At 42.8% G+C, this 22,188-nt stretch overlaps 1 protein-coding gene across 1 annotated transcript in view; it reads right to left on the bottom strand.

Annotated features, from left to right (window-relative positions):
• Positions 1–21,715, bottom strand: part of cacng2a (calcium channel, voltage-dependent, gamma subunit 2a) — a 60,116-nt gene extending 38,401 nt beyond the window's left edge. The window contains exon 1 of the mRNA XM_020094189.2: positions 19,648–21,715. Within this exon, the coding sequence (XP_019949748.1) occupies positions 19,648–19,873 (226 nt within the window). The 5' untranslated portion in view covers positions 19,874–21,715. The remainder of the gene's footprint in view (positions 1–19,647) is intronic.
• Between the last annotated feature and the right edge of the window lie 473 nt (positions 21,716–22,188).

The raw sequence follows: 22,188 nt of genomic DNA, 5'->3' as shown, positions 1-22,188 counted from the left end.
GCACTTGTGCAGACTGGAGCGATTGGGGATCAAACCACTGACCTTCTGGTTTGTGGACCCTAACCTTAAGCTGACCTAAACCTAAACTAAACCTTAACCTAAACCTTCTTTACCCTAACTTTAACCTAACTTTAAAATATGTCTTCACCCTAAAATGTAATGATTTACATTATAGGGACTTGCATTTTGTGTGGACCACAAACACACACACACAGACACACACAGATAGTGGAGCAGTTGGCAGCAGACATCTGCCAACAGTTGCACCAATAGTGTATCAGGTTATACCAACACAGCATCCAGAGCCAAGTCACTCCACCTGATCGGAATCTCACTGCTCGACATCATGATGGTTTGTGTTCCTTCTGGACGATGTCAGGGTCAAATAACACAGCGCTCCAGATATTAACAAGAATTGAACACACACACACACACACACACAGCAGCACAGCAAGAAAAGCTCCGTCTCCTGAATGTTAGAGCCATAATCACGTTCTCTGAGAGGAGGAGTGAGAGATGCTCTTTGCAGTTGGCTACATTTACAGTGATTGTGACTCACTCCATGTTCATATGTCAGTCTTTCTTTGCAGTGAAAACAGTATGTTTTGTATTCAACCTCTCGCTAACACACATGGAATGATAAGTCATCATCATAATCATCATGCGGGGAAAAAAGGCTCGAGGAGGAGTCACTCGCTGCCAACTCGAGAGCTGGAGAGATAAATTCTGACAGCGTGGAGGAGATGCACAGATCTGTTGAAGTTGAGAGGACCTCAGTGTCTGAGAAGCATCATTCAATACGGGGAAGAATGGACAAATTCAGCCATGAGTCAAAGCTTAGAATGACCATCAATTGACCTGAACTCTTCCTGATGGGTTCGTCTTGCATTAATATAACTCTCCCTCCTCTGTCGCTGCAGTTTCAATGTTCTGTCTGCACCAGGAAGTTTAAAGTCACCTTTCATATTCAGCATCTCTGTCTTTTCACTGCAGTGCACGAAGAATCTGAAACAAGCAGCGTGTTCCCACCAAACACCACAGAGGTCAAAGTCATATAAAATGTTATATGCAGAGCTTTAGAGTCAAGTTTAGAGCCAATTGTTTCTTTATGCTAAGCTATGCTAAAAGGTAAAACTATTCCTGTCAGCTTGACAAAGTTGTGAATGATTCTCGAGATATGTCCACAGACAGACAGACATTTGTGATATTAGCTGGTAGGCTATCTTCCATCAAACATGAAAACAGTGTGTCTTCACAATAAATAAGAGGTCAAACTTGATGGTGACAGCAGCAAGAAGCTTGCGTGAGACGTTCAGGTCCGCTTAAAACACTTCATACTTTTCTGCCCCCTCCCCCGCCACCCCCAAAAAAGAGAGAGTTTTCATTAAATTTAAATAATTCCATCAGTGTCCTCTTGTTCCTGAGATGTGCCGACCTCAGCAACACTCGAGCAGTCTGGGAGATAAGGTTATTGAGGAGAGATAACGAAAGTCTTTGCAGTAAGACAAACTCAGAGCAGCAATTTCCAGCAAAGGTGAAGTGAGGTGACTGCGGTTCCGATCGGGTGGTGATGAATATGATGGCAGCCAGGGAGGGGGTGGTGAGCCGGGAAGAGTGACTGATGCTGAGGCACCGTAAACACAATATCTCATGCCCACGTTACAAATCTTGCGCCGTGTTGGAAACTATTGGATGTCTCTCAAGTGGAAACATTACTCAGGTCAGTTTACAAATTCACATGATTCCCACAGCTTCGGACAGGCTGATCAATAAATGTGATTGTGAGCCTCTCTCTCTCTCTTTCTCTGTGCCAAGAGTCTGATCATGAATTCGTGCAGCTTCGTCGACAGCGAAGCGACCTCATGGTCTCATCCAGAGGACATTTGAGCTTTTCGTCCAAAGTCAAATTCCATTTTTAAAAGCACTGATAACACTTGGAATCAGAAAGTGCACGTGCATGCTGTCAAAGTCACCGTCACCACCTTTTAAAATCGTTGCCAATTACAGCGTGTTCTCCGAGGTGCAAAACTGTGGCTCGGCCTGAAATCACACATCAGCAGCAGAGACAGATTCCTGCACTGCGAGGCAGCTGCTCTGTGCCCGGGATTACAAATTGAATTGTCTGAGGCAGTATAATACATCTGAACACTAAAACGCAGAGTTATTCACTTTTATTTTATGAAGTCTCAGCCCTCATTTGAAAATATACCAAACGCTGTGTCGTAAAATGGAAGTGCTTTGGAAAAACTGAAATGAAGATTGACTGCTGAGCCCTTACAGTGGAGGTTGTTGTAGAAAAGACAGGCTGACTCATCCATCCATCCAGAGGTGGAGCCAATCCCAGCTGACTTTGGGCAAGAGGTCGCACATTCATTTCTTCAGACTTAGGGACAAATTTGTACGTGTACATGTACTTCGCTTTTTCACGGGTTAGAGCCACCAAAGAGCCACGTCATTACATTACTCGATACATCTCTGATTTCCCAGCAACACTAGCATCAACTTCAAGCACAATGCCGTACTCTCTTCTCAAGCTCCTGGCTTTGAAAACGTGCGGTGGTCACAATGTGTAGAGCGTTGGTCACAATGTCTTGGTTGGTCTTAATGGTCTTGTCAGCCACAATAACCCCACCCCCAGCACCTGACGTAAGCCGTTCCTTCTTCTAGACCAGCAAAGTGTTGGTGTCTGAGTCGAGAGCCCGTTCTTTGACTGTTGAGACACAGAGAACGGGTTTGAGATTAGTCGCTGGCTCAGAACTGGCCCCTGAGCTGGTTGAAAAGAGGTAAGAGCGAACAGGTTCGGTTACAGGTTAGCTCTGTGAGAGAGCCGCTCTGTGGCCCCACCCTCACCTCCCCCCTTTCGACTGCCAGGGGGCAGAGTGATTAATTTGTGACTATTGATTTCTCTTTCTGAGCAGAAAGTGTGTGTGTGTGTTGGGGGGCGGGGGGGTACATCCAGTATTCAGTGTAGTGCTCCTCTGCAGTTCTTTTTTTTTCTCTAATCTTTAATGTAGGAAAAAAAAAGCCAATGGTTGCAGTCGGGATGCGTCAAACCACCTCCCCTTCGTCTCTCTCTCTCTCTTTTCTCCCCTCCTCTCTCTCCGTCTCTCTCTCCCTCTCTCTGTCGGTGGCGATTGGCAATTCACTGAGTGTCCACATGTCATCTCTTGCCCTGCTGCAGCGGCGAGCAGCACGGCATGCTGGGAGGAGGAGGAGGAAGGGGGGGGTATTTAAGTAAGGGCAGGCAAGATGACTAGATGGATGGAGTCATGTATTCATCCATTTCTCTATCACAGCCTGATACAAGACAAACATCGTCCTCTCCTGGTCAATTCTTCTCCGCCTCTTTTAATTCTTTCTCTTCTTCAGTTAAATCCCCCATGCAACATCTAAAGAACTTTAATATTACGTCCTCTGGGAAAAAAGGAGTGGGGGGGTGGGGCAGAGGTCAGGATAGAGGAGATGACAGGCCATGTGATCGGGACTTAATTCCATTGGATAATCATTTTAATTAGCGGTTAGCGTTCACGGTGACAAGCTTGTCCCTCTGCGTGCTACAAACACATTTTTGACAGATGACGTTTGGAGAAGAGTGTGACCTACATTCACTGTGAGAGTCACACACACACACACAGTGCTTTGCTTTGTGTCAGTGACTGCATATAGTTAATGGGAGAAATTAAATACAGCGATCAGCAAATGTTTTTGTCAAGTGACCTTTCAAGGGCACCAACACGGCAGCGGAGGCAGCTGATGAAATGTATATGCATTCAATACGACGGGTGAATCATCGGGTCGGAATCTTCCAGATGAAGAGCAATGACAAACAAAGCCACAGCACCCAGTTCACACAAACAGTTACGACAGTGCGTGCCCACGTTAAGCACAGCTCTGGTTGCTGTAGTATATTTTCCAGAAAATCCTTACATAAAGAGTTTAAAGCCTGGAACCAGATCGACAAGCTATGAGATGAATGGTGACCATGAAACATTTGATTCAAGGCAAAAAAAAAAAGGAAAACGGAAATAAGATAAAGGTAGAAGACAGTGTACACAATTATTTTAAGAGTGGAGGAACTACGTGTCCCATAAACCATTTTAAATGATCACTTTCCAGCACAATTTCTTCTTGAATTTGCTGTTGCAGTGATTTTCACCCCTTGGACTTTATTTTCCTTATCTCTGAAAAATAGCTGCGTGTTACAAAAGGAAATCATGTGTGCTTTGTGGTAAACGTAATGGAACGCTGAACGATCTGATCGTAGCCGACATGATTTTTTACAGCAGCCTCCATCAATCATAGATGTCTCTATTACACCTGAGGATTGTACAATTCTTATACAATTTCGCAGTCTGTGGTATGCCTACATTGGATGGTTCCAATATTATGGATGACATTTAAAATCTCTATTCTGAAAATGAATGGGATTTTTACTCTGAACCATGCTATTGAGCTAAATATAAGAACACAATAATGAAAATATAATAGAGATATTAAAAAGTATTTTCTGACAGTTACAGCATTTAGTTTTTATCATAGCTCATCACAAAGCATTGTCACTTGATGATGACTGCAGTCATGCTCCACCATTGAGTGAAGCTATGAGGCCTAAAACCTTTTGAGGCATTTATTTGAATACAACAATATATCTGAGCCCTACTCTGTCATTGTCTACCACTCAACAAACAACTGAAGGGGTAAAAATGTAGAAACCAAACCCCTGCCTCTATTACGCGGGATTTAGAAAAACAAAACATATACCTGCAGCCTAAATAAATAATTACCAACATAGAGTAAATATCAACAAGTTGAAATCCAAAAACGTTTTACACATACCAGACAATTCAAGACAGTGAGATCAAGACCCACTTGTTACATCACCCTCCATGTGAGTCATAAACCTTCCATTTGTTTTTGAGACAAATATGTGAAGGTACATTTTCAGATTTCTTGTTCCGTATTTACACTGAAAATCAACATCAAGCAGCAGAATAAAGCACTAAATCATGTTTAAGTTTAGAAATGACACCCAGCCCTTTCTTCAGTTTCTTTTCATTTCCTCCTATTCATTTCTAATGTCCACAATGTAACCTGCATCTCACAGTCTGAGCTCACTCTCACAACATTTACCAGACTTCTGCTGCTCATTCTCAACATTTTGTTCAGCCATCGATTTAGACATGAGGTTTGGTACGGGAGCCTCTGCGGGCTCCGACAAAAACCTTTATTCCAGAGTCCAGACACGCTGACGACGCTGTGGCCAAGCTGCCCCAGAGCGAGCACGAAGAGCACTGTGGGTAAATAAGTGATTGATTCTCTCAACTTGCTCATGGAGTCATCCCAAAGACCGGCACAGTGCAGGGCCTCACCATGATGATGTAATGCATGACACATACATATGCACAAAACAAAGCTGATAGGGCCACACAACTGTAAGGCTCAGGAAAATGTCACAACAGCACTGGTGTCACACTTGCTCACATCCACATTGCTGGGAAGAAAGAAAAAAGAATTGCATGTGCTATGTGACATCTGCCACTCATTTCCAGGTGAAAATGTGTTTGTTGTGTTTGCTGTGTGTGTGTGTGTGTGTGTGTGTGTGCTGCTGTGATCATGAGAGACTCCCTGTCCTGGAAAGCGATCTGAGAGAGCAAAGGGAAGCCACGCTGCTGCTCATTAAAAATTCATCCTGTTCCTCACTGCTCAGAGAAACACAGAGATGTGAAGGTGAACACTCACATACATGCCTGCACACACACGCACGCACACACACGCACGCACACACACACACACACACACACGCGCGCCGTACACACACACACAGGGATGAGGAGAGGGGGAGGAGAGCAGCATCATGCTCGACTGGAAATTACATCATCCTCCTCAGTGGACTCAGAAGCACCTTATCCTCGCCTACATCAGGATGTAGCGATGATAACAGCAGCGACTTCATTTTGACAAATTCCCCCGTTTTGCTCTGATCTGCAGATTCAAGCGCCACTGTCTTTTTTATCCCAGCAACAATCAGCAGCGTCGTCAGCAGTTTGGCCCGCGCTTTTTCTGAGCATTCACAGTCCCAGAACGCGTCCCGCCACCAGACATGAATAATCGAGTGTCAGCCTTTCCCAGACACCAGGTTTACATCATTTCCTGTAGGAAGCCTATTAAATCATCATCCTTCAGGTTAAGCACCCAACTCGCTCCATCAAGCTGCTCCACGGAGACGTGTGAGCGATAGAACAAACAGAGTCGAAATCAATTAAAGTTAGGTCACATTCAGCGTTTGCTGAAATTAAAAAGAATTCTACAGGCGTACGTTTGAACTTCCTCCCAATGTGCGCCAGAAAGAACCAAACTGAAATTTCAAGCTGCTTTTACATGAACCTCGTCTGTGATCGCAACAACCTTTCGCCCCTGTCTCCGTCTTTGACTCGTGTGTCTTGAATTGAAGCGGTTTTCACCAGCCCCGTCTGACAGATACAGTCTCATTACAACTGTTTGTTTTCCCAACAGCACCATTTGCTGTGACAGTGGGGTCTGCCAGCCCTGTCGGCTGCAGTAAATACTCGCTCTGGAAGTGCAGTAAACACGGCCATCTGAGCAGCGTCGCACTGACAGGCGGCCCGGACGTCCTCAGAGACAGACAGGCGGCCCCAAAAGGCCACTTTGGCACCTCCAGGGCTTCGCTATCAACATAGTCACGAAAAGACGAGCCATACGTTGACTGTATAGAAGTGTGGCATTTATTTCACAAACATAATATAATATATTTGTAAAGTAAATGACGCAGAGGGAGAATTCCCTTTTAATTTTAAGGTGACATGATTTTTAGTGTGTTCTATGGGTGTTTTGTGAATGTAAAAGTAAATGTGATTGTCCAAACGATACCTTGTTTGCAAGCGGCTAGTCTGACACGCCACCTACCAAAACCATTCAAAACGAGAGCGGAGGCAGACATTTCTATCCTGGCAGCGGTTGACCAATCACACCAGAGTGGACCAGCTGACCAATCAATCACCTATGTCCTTCACGTTATGGTGATTCAAATATTTTTTTCGGGATTTTGATTGTGTGTAAGAACATGGATATTTTTCACATCTTTAATATCAAGCAAGGCAAAGATGGAGGCCGCAAGTGAAGAGTCAAATGCAACCTGTTAATTTCTCTGTCCGGCACAGCAGACTCCTGAATTATATAAAAAAAGAATCAATGTTGTTGGATCAAATGTCTGTCTGAAATTACAGCACTGTCTGGTTTCTTTGCCTTGTTGTCCAGAAAACAAATAAATCACATCTGATGTCAAATACCAAAGATATCTGATACCTAAATTCACCATAAGAGCTGCTTATTTGTGTTTCATCCATGCACACACACACACACACACACACACACACACACACACACACACACACACACACACATTCTATCCTGAGCCATCTGGTCCGATCACCTTCATTTGCCCTGTGATCTCTCTCCTCCATCAGTCGTCCTGAAACGACCTCCAGCCTCCTCCACCGAGCCCCGGGCGTTGACCCTCACTCGGGCTACAGGAACCTCCAGCACTTTGCCTCCAACTCGGCCCAGGCCTGAGACTCTCAGTCTGGGGAGGTATTTTGCTTCCATGACGCTAGTAGAACTATCAGCAGCGCTCTCCCGCCAGGTGTCAAGAGGTGGGAACGTCTTTGTCGCCTTAAGATACATTATTTACATCAGCATCACACCAGCTGTTCTATCTGAGGTGAAAAACAACTCCGTTAATTGAGTCCCAAGTAAAACGTGCTTTATAGGTAAATTATAAAATGTGTGTACTGACCCTTTAATAGAGACAAAGACTAGAGGACAAAGTGATGAACTCATCAAGTATCATTCACCTGTGTCTCACTTTTGAAGAGACTGTCCTGAGTCTGTTGAAAGACTTTCTGTTGTATGGACTCTTTTTTGCCTCTGAATTGATTTATAATCTGTTTGGATTTTTGGAATTCTCTTTTTTTTTTGCTCATCATTTCCTGTTTTACTTTGAAACGTCTTCTCTTGTGTGTGTCTTTCATACTTCCTGTCTTTGTCTGGTTGCCCTCCTTCATTGGTGAACGGCCCCGCCTTCATTAATTTCATCTGTCAGGTTTATGTTGTGTATTTAGTTTTACCTCAGATCCAGTAAATATCATTATTATCATCATTATTATTATTGTTATTATTATTATTGCAATTGTTATTAGCATTATTAGCAGACAGTCGTACATTCAGCCAGGGGCAAAGCCTCCAATAGGCCTCTGCTCTGTCCCCTCCCCCACCTCTGAGATGATGCATTGTGTTTGGGCTGCGTTCTGACACAAAGCAAACACGGTGTAATAGATTGCAAATGAACTGCAACACAGACACCACCAATTAATCAAAAGGCAGATTGCCGTACTTTCTCTGTGCTATTGAAAAAAATAAACAAATAAATAAATAAAGGGTTGGAATCGCACCTCCTTAAAATGAATGGATTGTATTTGCAGTTAATTATCATTTACTACAGGGTCTCTCTGGGATGTTTGCACAGCTTAAGGATATGGCTGGTGGAGTGGAACGGAGAGAAGCTCTGCTGCGATGCAATCGGAGATTGGCCTGCTGGTAATTACACTTTCATTGTAAGAGGATCAATTCTACGTAATCAGAGTGCAATCTTACTAAAAATCGAGTGCTTATTCAAACCGCTTCAACCTGGAAACTTAACATTTTCAAGTGGGCAACATTTGTTTGATAAACAAAAGCCAAGAGCAATTACATGGCAGCAACTATGGGTTATAATGATTTCTCTTCTTTTGTTTTTGACCTCTGACCTCCGAGAACTGCAGTGGTTTGAAACTCCCTTCGTGTTTATCTGTTTATTTTTTTTACGCTTCAGTCAAAGGGAAATTAAACCTACACCTAAAACCTATAATCTTCATTTAATGCTTATTTACAACCGGACAGTTGTTTTTTATGACTCAATAAAGTATTTTGTCTTTAAAATGCTGGAATGTAAAGGGTGCCTGTTATATTTTCACACAGTCCAAGCCAATGTTTATAAATGTCTTCTTTAATGAATAATTTCATTATAGATTCATCTGCATTTTTTTCCCTCAACTATTTGCCTTAAAAATCACTTAAAGTTTCTTATTGTCCAAGGTCACCACTTCAAATCCCAAAACATTAATGAAGCTCATCCTCTTTGATTAATTCAGGTAAATTCGTGTATATGTATGCACTCTATTGTTTTGTGCCACTAAGCATATGAAAAGATTCGAGCCAATAAAAATATTATTGAAAAGTTAAAAATATTTTGAACTAGTGTCCCATTCAAATTTCACAAAATTAAAACAACACACTAAAACCCTCAGAAATGGCATTTTAATTTTCTTTTTCAAAAATAGATTGGAGCTTTTCAAAACGATTTTTGAAATGATTTGTTTTCAGTGAAAAAAAATTGTTTGGATAGTTTGAACTTAAGGACCAATTGCAGGAAGTTGAGACAGCTTTAAAAAATAAAAGAGAAAAAGAAGTGGAAGCAGCTCACAGGATTGCTTGTAGTCTCCCCTCCAACAATATAATGTTTGAATGCAGAGTACGTTAATATGATACATTTGAACTATTGTGGAGCACTAAGCCTGAAGTTTCTGATGCTGGTAGTGATACCATAATGATATTGCTGTGGCAACCAAATCAACAGACTACAAGACTACAACCTACATACTGACATCTGACTCAGGGCTGTCTACAGACCAATCAGCGTCAAGTATAAGTAGATATATCCCAAGTGGGTGATGACAACAGGATGTACGTTTGTCAAGTCTTAAATTCACCCCCTAAATTACAATGTGAAACCAAAACTATCCTGATCAAACGTAGACAACGTAGGAATTTACAGTTAGAAGTTATTGACTGTTGTATGACAGGTGGGAAAATGATTTTGCTCTTGCACCTTGCAGCATCAGTCATGTCTTCCATCATCTGTTCTGTCAAAATTTGCCAAAACATGAAATGTGTAGCTTTTGCTCAGTAGTTGTTACTTGCAAATACTTGTTTGATCGTAAAAAAAAAAATCTAATTCGCGGATCGAGCTTCTAGGTGTGTATAAAAAACCTTTCTTGTGCCAGAATTACATGGAAACATGTTGAGTTACAGGATCAGTTAAGGCAACGTGAAAATGCTCGTGCAAGCAGGGGGTTAGAAGTCCATGCTACTAGTATCATGCTGTGGTGGCACCCAGTGTGATCACACAGAGACTGGTCCAGGGTAGGTTTTTTATTGATTTGTTCTCCGGTCATGTCGGATAAAGATAGATCCCACCCAACAGCACAGAGTGCAGCTAAAAATAAATAAATAAATCAAGGCTAGACACACACATGCACACACACTCATGCAGTCCTGCTGGCTGTTATGATGATGTGTCAGGGGTCACAGAGGATAATTGTTATGTACTTACTTAGACAATGCTCCTCTTTAATGCTCATTCTTCTGTTTATATTTTCCAATTTATAATCATAAGGTTCTGAGGAGGGAGAAGCTGTTGTTGGGGTTTCAGAGGCAGAGCAGGTGACAGCATTTATGGGAGAGGGCCACCAAAGTTTACTGCCTTCTCCCATCGATCAACGCCATCTGAGCCATTAATCATTCGCTAAACCAATTACGGTGCCATCACACCAGTCCACCGTCCATCTCATCTCTGAGGCTACATCAGGACAAGTGAACGCTGCCACCAAGACATGACTATTAATACACAAGGGTCATAATGTGTGTACTTTAAACCTCTATTGTCCTCTCCAGTCTGATCATGGTATAATGATTCACTTGGAAGGATAAGCTCCTGTTGTTTAGTCTATTCAGTTTTCAACATGTCCAGTGATAATTCTGATGATTTTTTCTGGCCTGGTGGTGCAACATCACAATAACTATTTTATGAATTGTATAAAACAGGAAACTGTTAATGGGACATATGATCTTCTAGAAAAAGTTCTCAACCAATAGCAGCACTTAAAACTGTGGTCGTTTCATGGATAACAAGTCTGTGCTGTAGTTTTCTACTTAATTGTTACTTAATTGCTATTTCTAGCATTTTCAACATGTCATTTACAGACTTGTTGGACCTCAAATTGCACTTTTAATTTTAACATATGTACCTATAAGTTTGTTTAAGGGTACTTTCACACATATCTTGTTTGATTTGGACCTTTGGACATTTCAGTTTGAATATAAATATAGGTAGACGCAGCCCACGTAGGGCTCACAATGTACTTTTTTTTTTTTTTACTGTTACCATGGCTACAGTTGGATTATAGACTGTGCATAAAGATGGACGACACGTCTCAGCCTCTTCCATTTTTACAAAAATGACATCATTCGGAGTCAGAGTTTGTACTGTAGTGATTTTGGTGGGGAGCTGTGTACTGAGGTCCCACCAATACATGCGCTCAACAATCAGTCATGAGTCAGTCTCAGCTGTCAATCAAGACTTTTCATCCGATTTTTATATAATCAAATAACTAATTACAACAAAATGTTTAAAAAAAAAAGACCACTTGAACATACATCAGTATGATAGCAACTACCTAAAATGATAGAAAATGTATTATATACATTTACCTTTTAGTTTGGTCCATGTCCTGTCTGCTAACATGGAGCGGACAGGGTTTATCATCTATACTGCAGCAAGCCAAATGATTTGTCTTCAATTTGGGGAGTTATCATCCCGTCCTTCTTTAAGTCTGTGGTTGGATGCCATTTTCACAGTGATTTTAACCAACATCCGTATTCGTTTGATGGATACTATGATAGGTAAATGTGCCAAGACGTGAATCAGGAAACAGAGACCCTTTTTTATAACCTCAGGTATTTATAATATTGCACATGCATAAAATTATTTGAATAAAAAACATCATGTAGTTGCTGTTTAATTACTTTGACACAATACCAGAATATCATGATAATGTGTCCTGCACTCTGAGGCCTGAGGGGTGTCTCACACCCAATACTGGATATACTGAGTACATTTAGAGATCTGCACCCAGTACACACTGAGGGATAAGAAACACTCAGACATTGCAGCACAAGAGGACATTACATATGCCCACTTCCTTTAGTAACTGGTTGTCATGTGTAAAGAAACTTCATTGGAAATGTCGCTGGACAAAATCAAATTGAGGGGTCTGTGCATCACATTCAGTCGGAGGTTCACAATGTTGTGTATAGTGTGAGTTTAAGGAAACATATTCTGCTCATCTACAGGTTCACAATTTAATTTGTGTTATTACTTGAAAGGGTTTACATGTTTGAACCATTGCTGCAGCTCCTCTTTTAAGCTTCTATCTGCAACACCTGGTTTTAGCTACTGTCCCTTTAAGGCTCCACTCTCGATAAAGCCCAGTCTGCTCTGATTGGCCAGCTGGCCCACTCTGTTGTGATTGGTCAACCGCTTCCAACTCATGTAGGAAATGTCTGCCGTCTCACTTTACCTGGATTTGTTAGGAGGCGTGCCAGACAAGCCGCTGGCGTGCAACATGCAATTGTGAGGTATCGTGATGTCACATGACACCACGATGGCGAGGAAATATCAGTCAGACTACTGAAGAGGTTTTTCAGCAGATTCAGATTCCCCACAGACATTTTAACTTTACTAAAAACTAGAATATTACTCAGTAGAGCACATAACTCCAACCAGGCCTAACAGTCCCCTTAAATTCAATCAAGTTGCCCCAAATTTCACACACTCATAGATATCAGTGTCCTAAATGTACATGATTTCTTTTTCAGCAAGATGAATGAATTATTTTCTGGGAAAACCTGGAAAATTCTGCATAACAATGTTAAAGAAAGTGGAGATCCGGACTGACATTGAATGGGTTCTATTCTGATCACCAAGTTTCATGGGAATCTGTTCAGTTGTTTTTGTGTAATCTTGCTTTAAAACAAACCAATTAACAAACCAAGGAACAGGGGTGAAAACACAACCCTCTTGGTGGAGGTGGAGGTAATAACCAGTAAAACACGCTAGAGGAAAGAAACATTGTAAAAACATCAAACATCTCCGTTTACACAACATACGAGTCAAAAAAATACACGTCGAGGTTGAAAGTATTTTATCATAGCAGCACTGTTATCAAACCTACATAACAGACCTGAGGCTGCACTCAAACACAATCAATAACCTCTACACTGATACCCTGCTACCACAGTGTGTTTGGCCTGCACGGTCCTTGGACTGTCGCTGGCCTCAGCCTAAATCAGTGATGTCTGGTCCCTTGATTCTGCCTTTGTCGGCAATAGAGAGGGCGAGGTGGAGACCAATAAAACAGTTGTGTTGGGCTGAGACCGTCTGCAGTCTCCGTGGAGATCCAGCGAAAGGCTAAATGAATCCCATCCATCGCCGGCTGCAGGGCAGAGTGACAGTGCAGAGCAATAGAGCTCAGTCACTTTATGCAGGCGGTAATCAGATGAGGGGCTAGTATGCCCAGAGTAGTGACACCATGCTGATGGAGGAGAGAGGGGGCCGTTTCTGCCTCAACAAGTGGCCCCACATACATGTTCCCATCCACACTGCTCTCAACTTGTGTCAAACTATAATCTGGCCCATGCAGCTGGGTGTACAGTGGATCGGCGTCATAATGCAGCATAATGCCACTTATGAGCCGGGACATTAGCCGGCCTGGGCAAACTCCAGCTGAGTAATCCTTATCTGATTGAACTGTGAGACTAATCCTGCTCTCCTCTGCCACTCAGTTATCTGCTTTTATCTCATCCTGCCTCTCTGCTGCAGAGAACACAATCACAAACATGTACACACACACACTCACACACATACATAATGTACACTACATTGATACTCCCACATGCTCATGCATAAAATCATGAGGCAGGAAGCGTGAACTGTGAACTGAGTGACAAGAGCTGTGGGAGGCCACACTGAAGTGGCAGCCATGTTTGGTTAAAAAATTAAAACAAGAAAAGTAACAACATTTTTCTATATAACCTCTGTCCGGTGGTCATACACTCTACAAAGAAAGAGTAACCATGGCTACGTCACAAAATCAAACTGGAAACCATGAAAAAAAACATCCTCATCTATTGATGATCTCAGGGACTTTGGGGGCCCCAGACAAGAGGGACCTGGGGGGCCCCACATTGAACCGAACCGACCCCAAAGAAATGTATGAGACCAAACCACACCATTACAATATTCAAATGATTCTGTTATGGTCAAAATTATAAACAAAGGTCAAACTGTTGCTAAGCCCCTGCTCTGATTACATTTGAGATTTTTCTGAAACATAAATCTCTGTAAACACTGTCTCACATCAGCTGAGAGAAGATCTTATTTGATAAAAACACAGATGTGTTCATCATGTTTCTGATGTTGTCGTAGAAAAAAGCTCTCTGGGTGGCAGTGGGCACTGTTTGCCCTCAGTTTTACCTCTCAGGGCCACAAACTGTGCAGGATTCACACATCAGGTTTTCTACAAGCCTTAAACTAAAGCTTAAATTTGTTTCTTTTAGTGTCTTGGTTTCAGCTGGTGCAGAATGTTGCATTTTAACCAACACCAAACTTACAACCCATATCTCTCCAGTTCTTGCCTCACTTCATTGACTGCCAGTAAAGTTTAGGATTGATTTTAAGATTCTTTTAGTACATTTAAAGCTCAGTGGTCGAATACTGAACCTGAACAGACACGTTTCTTCAACCAACAGGTACTAAAAGACAAAGCATCAGACACAGCATTGGCCCTCCTTCATCACATTTCCCCTCCCAGATTCCAACTGTGTCCTCCTGTAACTACGGAGGAGCCTGAGGGTGGCGCTGTAATGAAGATGGACGCCTCAGGTTAGAGTGAAATTCAGCACAGTGCACCTAGCTAAGAGCGGAGGCCTCCGGGGGCCAATTCATCAGCAGCACATGTTTGCCGTGTGTAGGGTTTGCATCTCAACAGGAGGGTCACACTGTGTTTGTGGATCCATAGTTACTGAACATTTAGAACAGTTTAAAACTTTCTAGAGTAACAACATCAATAGCAGAAAATAGATGAAGATTTTCCCTCAGAGAACTGAAATAGTCAGAGCTACTGTCTGGAAAATCCTCTCAAGCTTCAAGCAAACCATTGTGACATCATCTAAAATGATCAGAGGATTCATACACATCCTTTCCTTTACCTGGACAGAGTTAAATCTGCTTTCTCTGTAGTCATTTATAGACATGAACTCTGGAAAATGTCTGCAAAGTTGGACACAGACATCTCCCGGTTTGTCTTTCACATATAAAAAAACGCATCAGGTTATTTTACGGCTCAGACGCATTCACAACAATAAGAAAATGTCTAGTACATTCAGTGGGGGGGTGTCTAGGCATGAAGGAGGCAGGAGATTAGTTCTGATCTTGTATTTTTGTTTACAGCACATTGACAGCAGTGTTGGTGTCCTCTATTCCTCCTCTTATTATTTTTTTTTCATCCTGAGATATTTCTATTCTTTCAGTTTCATGTCTGTCACATTAGATGCATCATCAGCACGTCCACTCGCTTGCTCGGATATTTCTAGACATTTTCTTGCTGTACCCACTATCATTCACACGCTCACATACATCACCTCCAGATAATTAGTGAAGAAGAGGTCAGAGTGTGAGAACCCAGTGTGGGTCTTCCTTCCTCACAGGTTCCTCTCTCCAGGCAACTGGTTACACCAACACAAATCCACCCGTGTCCACTCTGCCAGCTCTGTGTGTGTGTGTGTGTGTGTGTTCTGCCAAACACTCAGTTTACGCTCTCTGCTGTGAATAGGACGCAGCGATCACAGCCACAGTCGGTGCCTGATCACCAGGAAGGCTTCATTTGAGCCGAGCTGGGGGAGAGATGAATACTAGTCATCTTGGCACTTTGAATTAATGGAGCTGAGCTGCAAACTGAGGCCTAATTAACATCTGAAATGTAAAACTTGATATCACTCCTCCCGACTCTCTGTGCTGAAACAAGGCTGCTTATCACTGCCTCTCCCACAGCTGCATCCGCTCTCTACTTTTTCATTTTTCAATTTCCTCCTGATTTTTTGGTCTAAAATGTACAAACTACCTATAATTAAATGTACTAGCTTTTAAAACCCAATTTCCTGAACAGGAAGTCATCTGAATTAGAATTTAAATGAACCTGACCCCAGTAACGAAATGCAGTGGCCTCCTTTTTTTCAACTCCCCTGCTTTTTCTGTGCCGGGGATCATTCATGAATCACAAATGACAATCGTGGGTTTATTTCCTGCCATTTTGATCCTTTCAAGGCAGGAGGCTCATTGTGTAGACACAAAGCCACACACGCTAATCCCAGAGTGCAACGTTTTAAACTCATCTCGACTCTTTGTTGTTTTGTTTGCCAATTAAATGATGGCGTCCTGGTCCATCGTTACTCCAGCTGTGATTAATCCTATGTGCATTAATGTAATCGTTGCAGGGACAGAACGCTGTGTCAGCACTCAGGGTTACATCCCCAGAATATTTACTGTGATCTTTCAAACACGCTCACATCTGGAGTGAAGACGGTTTTCTGCTGCCAACACCTGAGCAGCTTCTGTGGAACAGCTGAGCTGTAGATGCTGCAAGTGGATATTTGGTTTTCAGTATCAATAGTTCTTCTCCACATGGAAAGAGTTAACCTACCTAAATTCATGTTGCAGTTTGATCCAAAGCAAACTTGTTTTGTGTTTTGCATTCTGCCAGTGGTAGATAACAACATTTATATTAATGTATATACAATATTTCTATTCTATAACCAAAACCAGGAATCTGCACAACTCAATTGAGTTTGAATTAGGTACAACTGAAATGTAGAATCTATAATTCTATCCAAACACCAGGCTCTGCCCCCAAAACGTTTTTCTCTTATTTCCGTCCAACAGTCAATGTTGAACAAAGGTTGCCTGAAATTAATTTTGACCCAAAACATGAACTTTCCCTAAACAAGCAGTTTTTGAGCCTGAACCTGAGGTTCAGTATGTAGATTAAGTGACAACCAGCTGTGCAGTTGCAACCAAATACCCCTTGTCTCACCAGATGATATGAAAATCCTGAGCAAGTGTGTGGTTTGACCATTCTGGGCTACAGTAGAAACATGACAAACTCCAGGGAAGAGGACCTGCTCCCGATGTAGATGAAGGGCTCATTCTGAGGTAACTTAAACACAACAAATCAGAGTTTCAATGACTGTTTTGCCACTTGAGAGCACTTGAAACAAGTCATCACATAATATTGATGATGGACTTAATAGCAAAAAATTGTTATTTTAAAAGTTATTTTATCGAGCAGCTACAGAGCAGCATGATCGTTCATTTGGAGTCGTGTTTGTAACCACATGATGAATCCAAATGCAATATTTACTCTGTTTTAGCTCTGTTTTTGGTCTCAACCATCTCTTGGAGGAAATGTCTGGCTCTATAGCTGCTGTTTGATAGTGTACCGTGGACTTGTTTGCACAAAATGATGCTATGAGAGTGGTGAGAAAGAATCACAACAGTAGAGTTATGGAGCAGGCGACTAAACACTGAACTGAAACTCACCATAAATCTCCATAAAGTTGTGCACAGCAGATTCAGGAGCTAATTACCTCCCCAGAAGGAGCTTATATATTCGGCTGTTTGTTTGTTTATATATCAGTTAGCTAGCAGAATAATGCAAAACCTACTGGACAGATAACCATGAGACTTGGTAGATGTGGTGTGGGACCGGGATGAACAAATTCGGATTTGATGCAGATCCAGATCGGGGGGCAGATCCAGGATTTTTTTAAAATCTTTCCTTGGGCGTTTTTCTTAGAGAATAATTCATGGCTCTTGATAAAAAAAAAAAAAATCTGGTATATTTAGAGGACTGATATTTATGAGTAAGTACAATTTGGTGGAGATCTAAAGAAATATCTGGATCTACTTAAATGTGGTATCATAGAGGGACTGAGGTAAACGCTCTCTGACTACCACTGGAGTTGTCTGTAGGTCCGTCACTACAAGTGATGTGTTTCACATTGTCTTCCCACTTTCATTTGCTGTGTTGTTACTCTAAAAAGTATTGATTACAGCTGCATTCAATTACACGTGTTACTTCAAACCAGGTACTAAGCTTTGAAGAGAAGGTGCACTGAGCGTGTCTGCTCATCATAGGAGCATGAAGTCAGACACTGTGGCCTTTCAGGATCTCACAGCTGAGATGAGCAGAATTGCAACGCTCTGCGCCCTCACAAGGTTACAGTGCCTCACCCAGTGCCTCCGCCGGGCCGTGACAGGAAACACACCGCCTCCATCAGATGGTGCGGACTCTGGAGGTGAGGCCGTTTGACACCTCGGAGATCACCAAACACCGACAGGTCAGAGGCTACATGACGAGCAGCCCTGTCATCATCAAGGGTGTCGAGGGGGTCAACCCAGAAACAGCTGCATCTCTGCTGCCATGACTTTTCATGATGAAAACAAACACCCTGTCCAACCTGCTGGTCCAAAGTCACATCTTCTTTAAAGGGACAGCTCCCCTGCAGTTTCCCTTAATTAGGGTGAGACCAGAGTATTGATTTGCCAGTATATCAGGTTGATATATACGATGCAGGTCCCACCCTAACTGCTGCATGTGAATATGTTATTATTTCATGATTTAGATTCTAATATCTGACTGGTGAAACTGTTGCACAGTGGGTATGGGAGGAACAGCCTCAGTCTGACTCCAGAAACCTGCCTCACATTCACTGCTGGAGCTCAAGCCATGAACACAACTGCATCAGTCTGGATTTCAAAGCAGAGTTTTAGTCATTACGTTTTATGGCTAAATTTCATTCTGCCTTATTACACCTTAAAATGAAGCAATGACAACAAACATGCAGACTTCAAGGGATATTCTTTCCCAGATTATTTCATCAGACATATGACAAAGCAAAACTTTTGTGTTTTATGTGAAGAACAACATATATTAGAGAAAATATGGAACAGAATGTGGATAGGTCCTCCTTACTTTTCCTAATAATCTTGCAGCACAGTGAGGGGGGGTGTTTAACCCGGCCTGCAGGAGAAACCCCAAGTGTAAAGTTTAGAATTCATTCATTTATCAAACATTTAGCAGCAAAGTCAATTAGCAGCAAACTTTTTTCTGCCTCTGACTGTTTCATCTAGTTTTTTTAGACTTAAGACTGACCAATATGTCTAATTAGACAAGCAAAGACTGGGGGGAATTTGGAACATAAACATTGTGGTTACACTTGCACCATTAAGATAATCATGTATTCCTCAGACTCATACATACAACCTGCCTCACCCGACCTTCTGAGCAATATGAAGAAGCACAACCATGCAAAAGGATTGTTTCATGTCACTGAAAAGGTAATTTGTCATCTTTTCTGGCCCTCTATCAGATAGCTGGATCAACATAATACTAATGATCTGGTGATGCTTCATATTTATCTTGCAACCCATCAAGGTTGTGTTTCTGGAAATAAGCTCCTATCAGTGCTGGTCAACATTCAGGCCTTGAAACTCCAGCTTCTGTCCCACTAATGTTGTGCATTTCACGTGGAGAAGCATCCTTGAACTTCTAGTGTCATGGAAGAGGGAAGTGAAGGCAGCCAGAACCCACAGACAAGAACACGTCTGGGAAAAGCGAGAAATGTCTTTGCTCTTACCTTCTAAGCAGCACGTTCTCCACAGGCCAGAGTGGGTCATCACCTCCTCGTTCTTCTTGCTGGTCTCGTTCTCGCTCATGGACTTGGACCTGCAGACACCGCGGGAGTAGAGCCAATAGTCCGTGCCGACTGCGATGGTCATGAGGCTGAAGGCCGCGAATGCTCCCACCGTGGTCAGCAGCATCTGGACTCCGCGGTCGAACAGACCCATGTTTCCGCATTCCATGAAAGGGGGACCCCCTTTCCTCTTGATGTACAGGAAGTAAATATTTGAAAATTTGCGGGACCACACCAAACCGAAAAAACGGGATATACTCGAGCGGAAGGAGAGGGAAGAAGGAGGAGGAGGATGCGGTAGGAACCTTATGGTTGCGTTTGGGTGAGGACCAAAACAAGAGAAAAAGATTCTGGGTTTTTTGTTAAGAGGGGAGGGAAGAGAGGAAGACGCAGTTGTGTCTCTCCTCTCTGTTTGTTCTTACTTTAAGACCCTCACAAATAAAGATGAGAGATCAGGCAGCACCTCAGCAGGCCTGCAGCTGCAGATTCAACCCACACAACAGCCACTCTGCAAACATGAGCTGTGCAGGATTAAAGATGTCTGAGGCGGTGCAGGTGAGATTAGCCAAAGTGGGGAAAACACAACAAAAACAACCTGTTTCTTGACTTGTTGAGGTTACAGCTGAATTAACATGAGATCTAATGGACCAAAGAGATGTTGTTAGAGTAATGGCAGGCTTACAGTACAACAGTTCAATATGTCTCTTACAATGAGTTACAGTTACTTAAGTTAGAGGCCAGTAAGAAATAAGAATTAGAGATGTGTCCAAAGGTTATCCTAAAGACTCTTATTAGCTATTAATGTTATATTTCTAATGTTTTACTTTAGTCAAAATAGAGGATAAGCAGACAGGTGATAATAAACTGGGAAGGGAAACGGAGGACAGCAGGGAAACCTCATATTAGAGGGAACATAAACAAATGGACGGATCCGAGTCCTGACGAGACGAAATAAAAGCGGTTTTATAACGACCTACTGTGAGGACGATATTCGGCTGGCTGCTCACAAATCAACCCAATGGCATGAGGAAATATCGGCTCAACCAATAGACTCATTAATCAGCAGGCTTTAAAAGAAATGAGCTCACACAGAAACAAGAGAAACCTGAAAAGAATTATTCTAATAATAAATGAAATCAACCGCTTAGATTTTCCTTTTTCCTAAAATTTTGGTCCCCAGTTTCCATATGTAGCCCTATCGCTCTGGGTAGGTTTCCGCCGAAAATGGGGGTCTGCGGTCAGAGGAGGTTCGGTCGTCGACGATCTGGAAAGAGCGGGGAGCATCCAGCAAGGCAAGCCGACCATCACTCGACATAAAGCCGGCAGGAGAGGGACGAGGAGTCGGTGTGTGCGACGCCGCAGCCGAGGATGCGTCTCCCTCTTCCTCCGTGGATGGAGGAGGATGCTGCTGCTGCTGCTGATGCTTGAATATCCAAATTCACCGTGGCAGTTTCACACCCAGGACGGTCCCGTTTGTTTAGCCCTTGCGCCATGTAATAGGACACAAAATAAATTCTGGTGAACGTTGCAATCCTCCCGTTTTCCTCTCCTCCTCCTCCTCTTCCTCCTCCTCCTCTTCTTCTTCTTCTCCTGCTCCTTTCTATCCGTGCGCTCTCGGCTGCAGGTTTGTTCGCTTTGCGGGAAGACGAGAGGAAAAAAAGATATTACACAATCAGGACTTGCACAGCTCCACAGACACACAGAGCTGGTGTTGTCACGATGTCAGCAGCGGTTCCACAGGCCACATTCAAGACGTCCAGGTTATAGCCTCCCCCCTCTCTATATCTGTTTTTATATCAGTGTGAAGACGCTTCCCTAAATTCTGCAGCCAAGTTTTCCTCCTTCTCACCGGCGACGTTTTCAAAGACACAGTGTGTTTGTGTGTGCATGTGTGTGCATGTGTGTGTGTGCATGTGTGAGTGTGTGCGCGCTCTGCGCTGCAGCAACGGAGGCTCGTTGCTGGAAAGATATTAAAGATTTTTTTTAATTCCGTTTCTGTGAGTGGAGGGGGCGGAAGGAGGGGGTGTTGCGATGCTCTCTCTCTCTCCCTCCCTCTCTCTCTCTCCCTCTCTCTCCCTCTCTCTCTCTCCATAGATGGATGAAGGACTACCCACATGCATTTGTGCCCACACAGGCGAAGATTCGTGCGTGTATGGCTTCTTACTGTCCAAATGTTGCGGCGCGTCTTTTACGCACGTCCCCCGCTGACCCTGTGGCTCTGCGCCCTGAGCTGATCCGTTTATTTCATCATGTTTTTAAAAATAGTCATAATTAATGTGCTGTATTAGTTTGTGTACTTGTACTTATGTATTTGTGAGGACCATTTTCAGCACAGACCTTGGACATGTTTGGACACTTTCCTAAGAGGGTGGTTGGTTTCTGTTGGTTTTAGGGTTAGAATTAGGTTTAGGTGAGGGTTAGGGCTAGGTGAAGATATTTTCAGGTTAGGTTAATGTTAGGTTTAATTTTAGGGTTAGGGTTATT

This window comes from Paralichthys olivaceus, chromosome 5 (genome assembly GCF_024713975.1).
Source record: "Paralichthys olivaceus isolate ysfri-2021 chromosome 5, ASM2471397v2, whole genome shotgun sequence".
NCBI lineage: Eukaryota > Metazoa > Chordata > Actinopteri > Pleuronectiformes > Paralichthyidae > Paralichthys > Paralichthys olivaceus.
The sequence above is the reverse complement of the archived record's forward strand: the minus strand, read 5'-3'. Positions and strand labels throughout refer to the sequence as shown.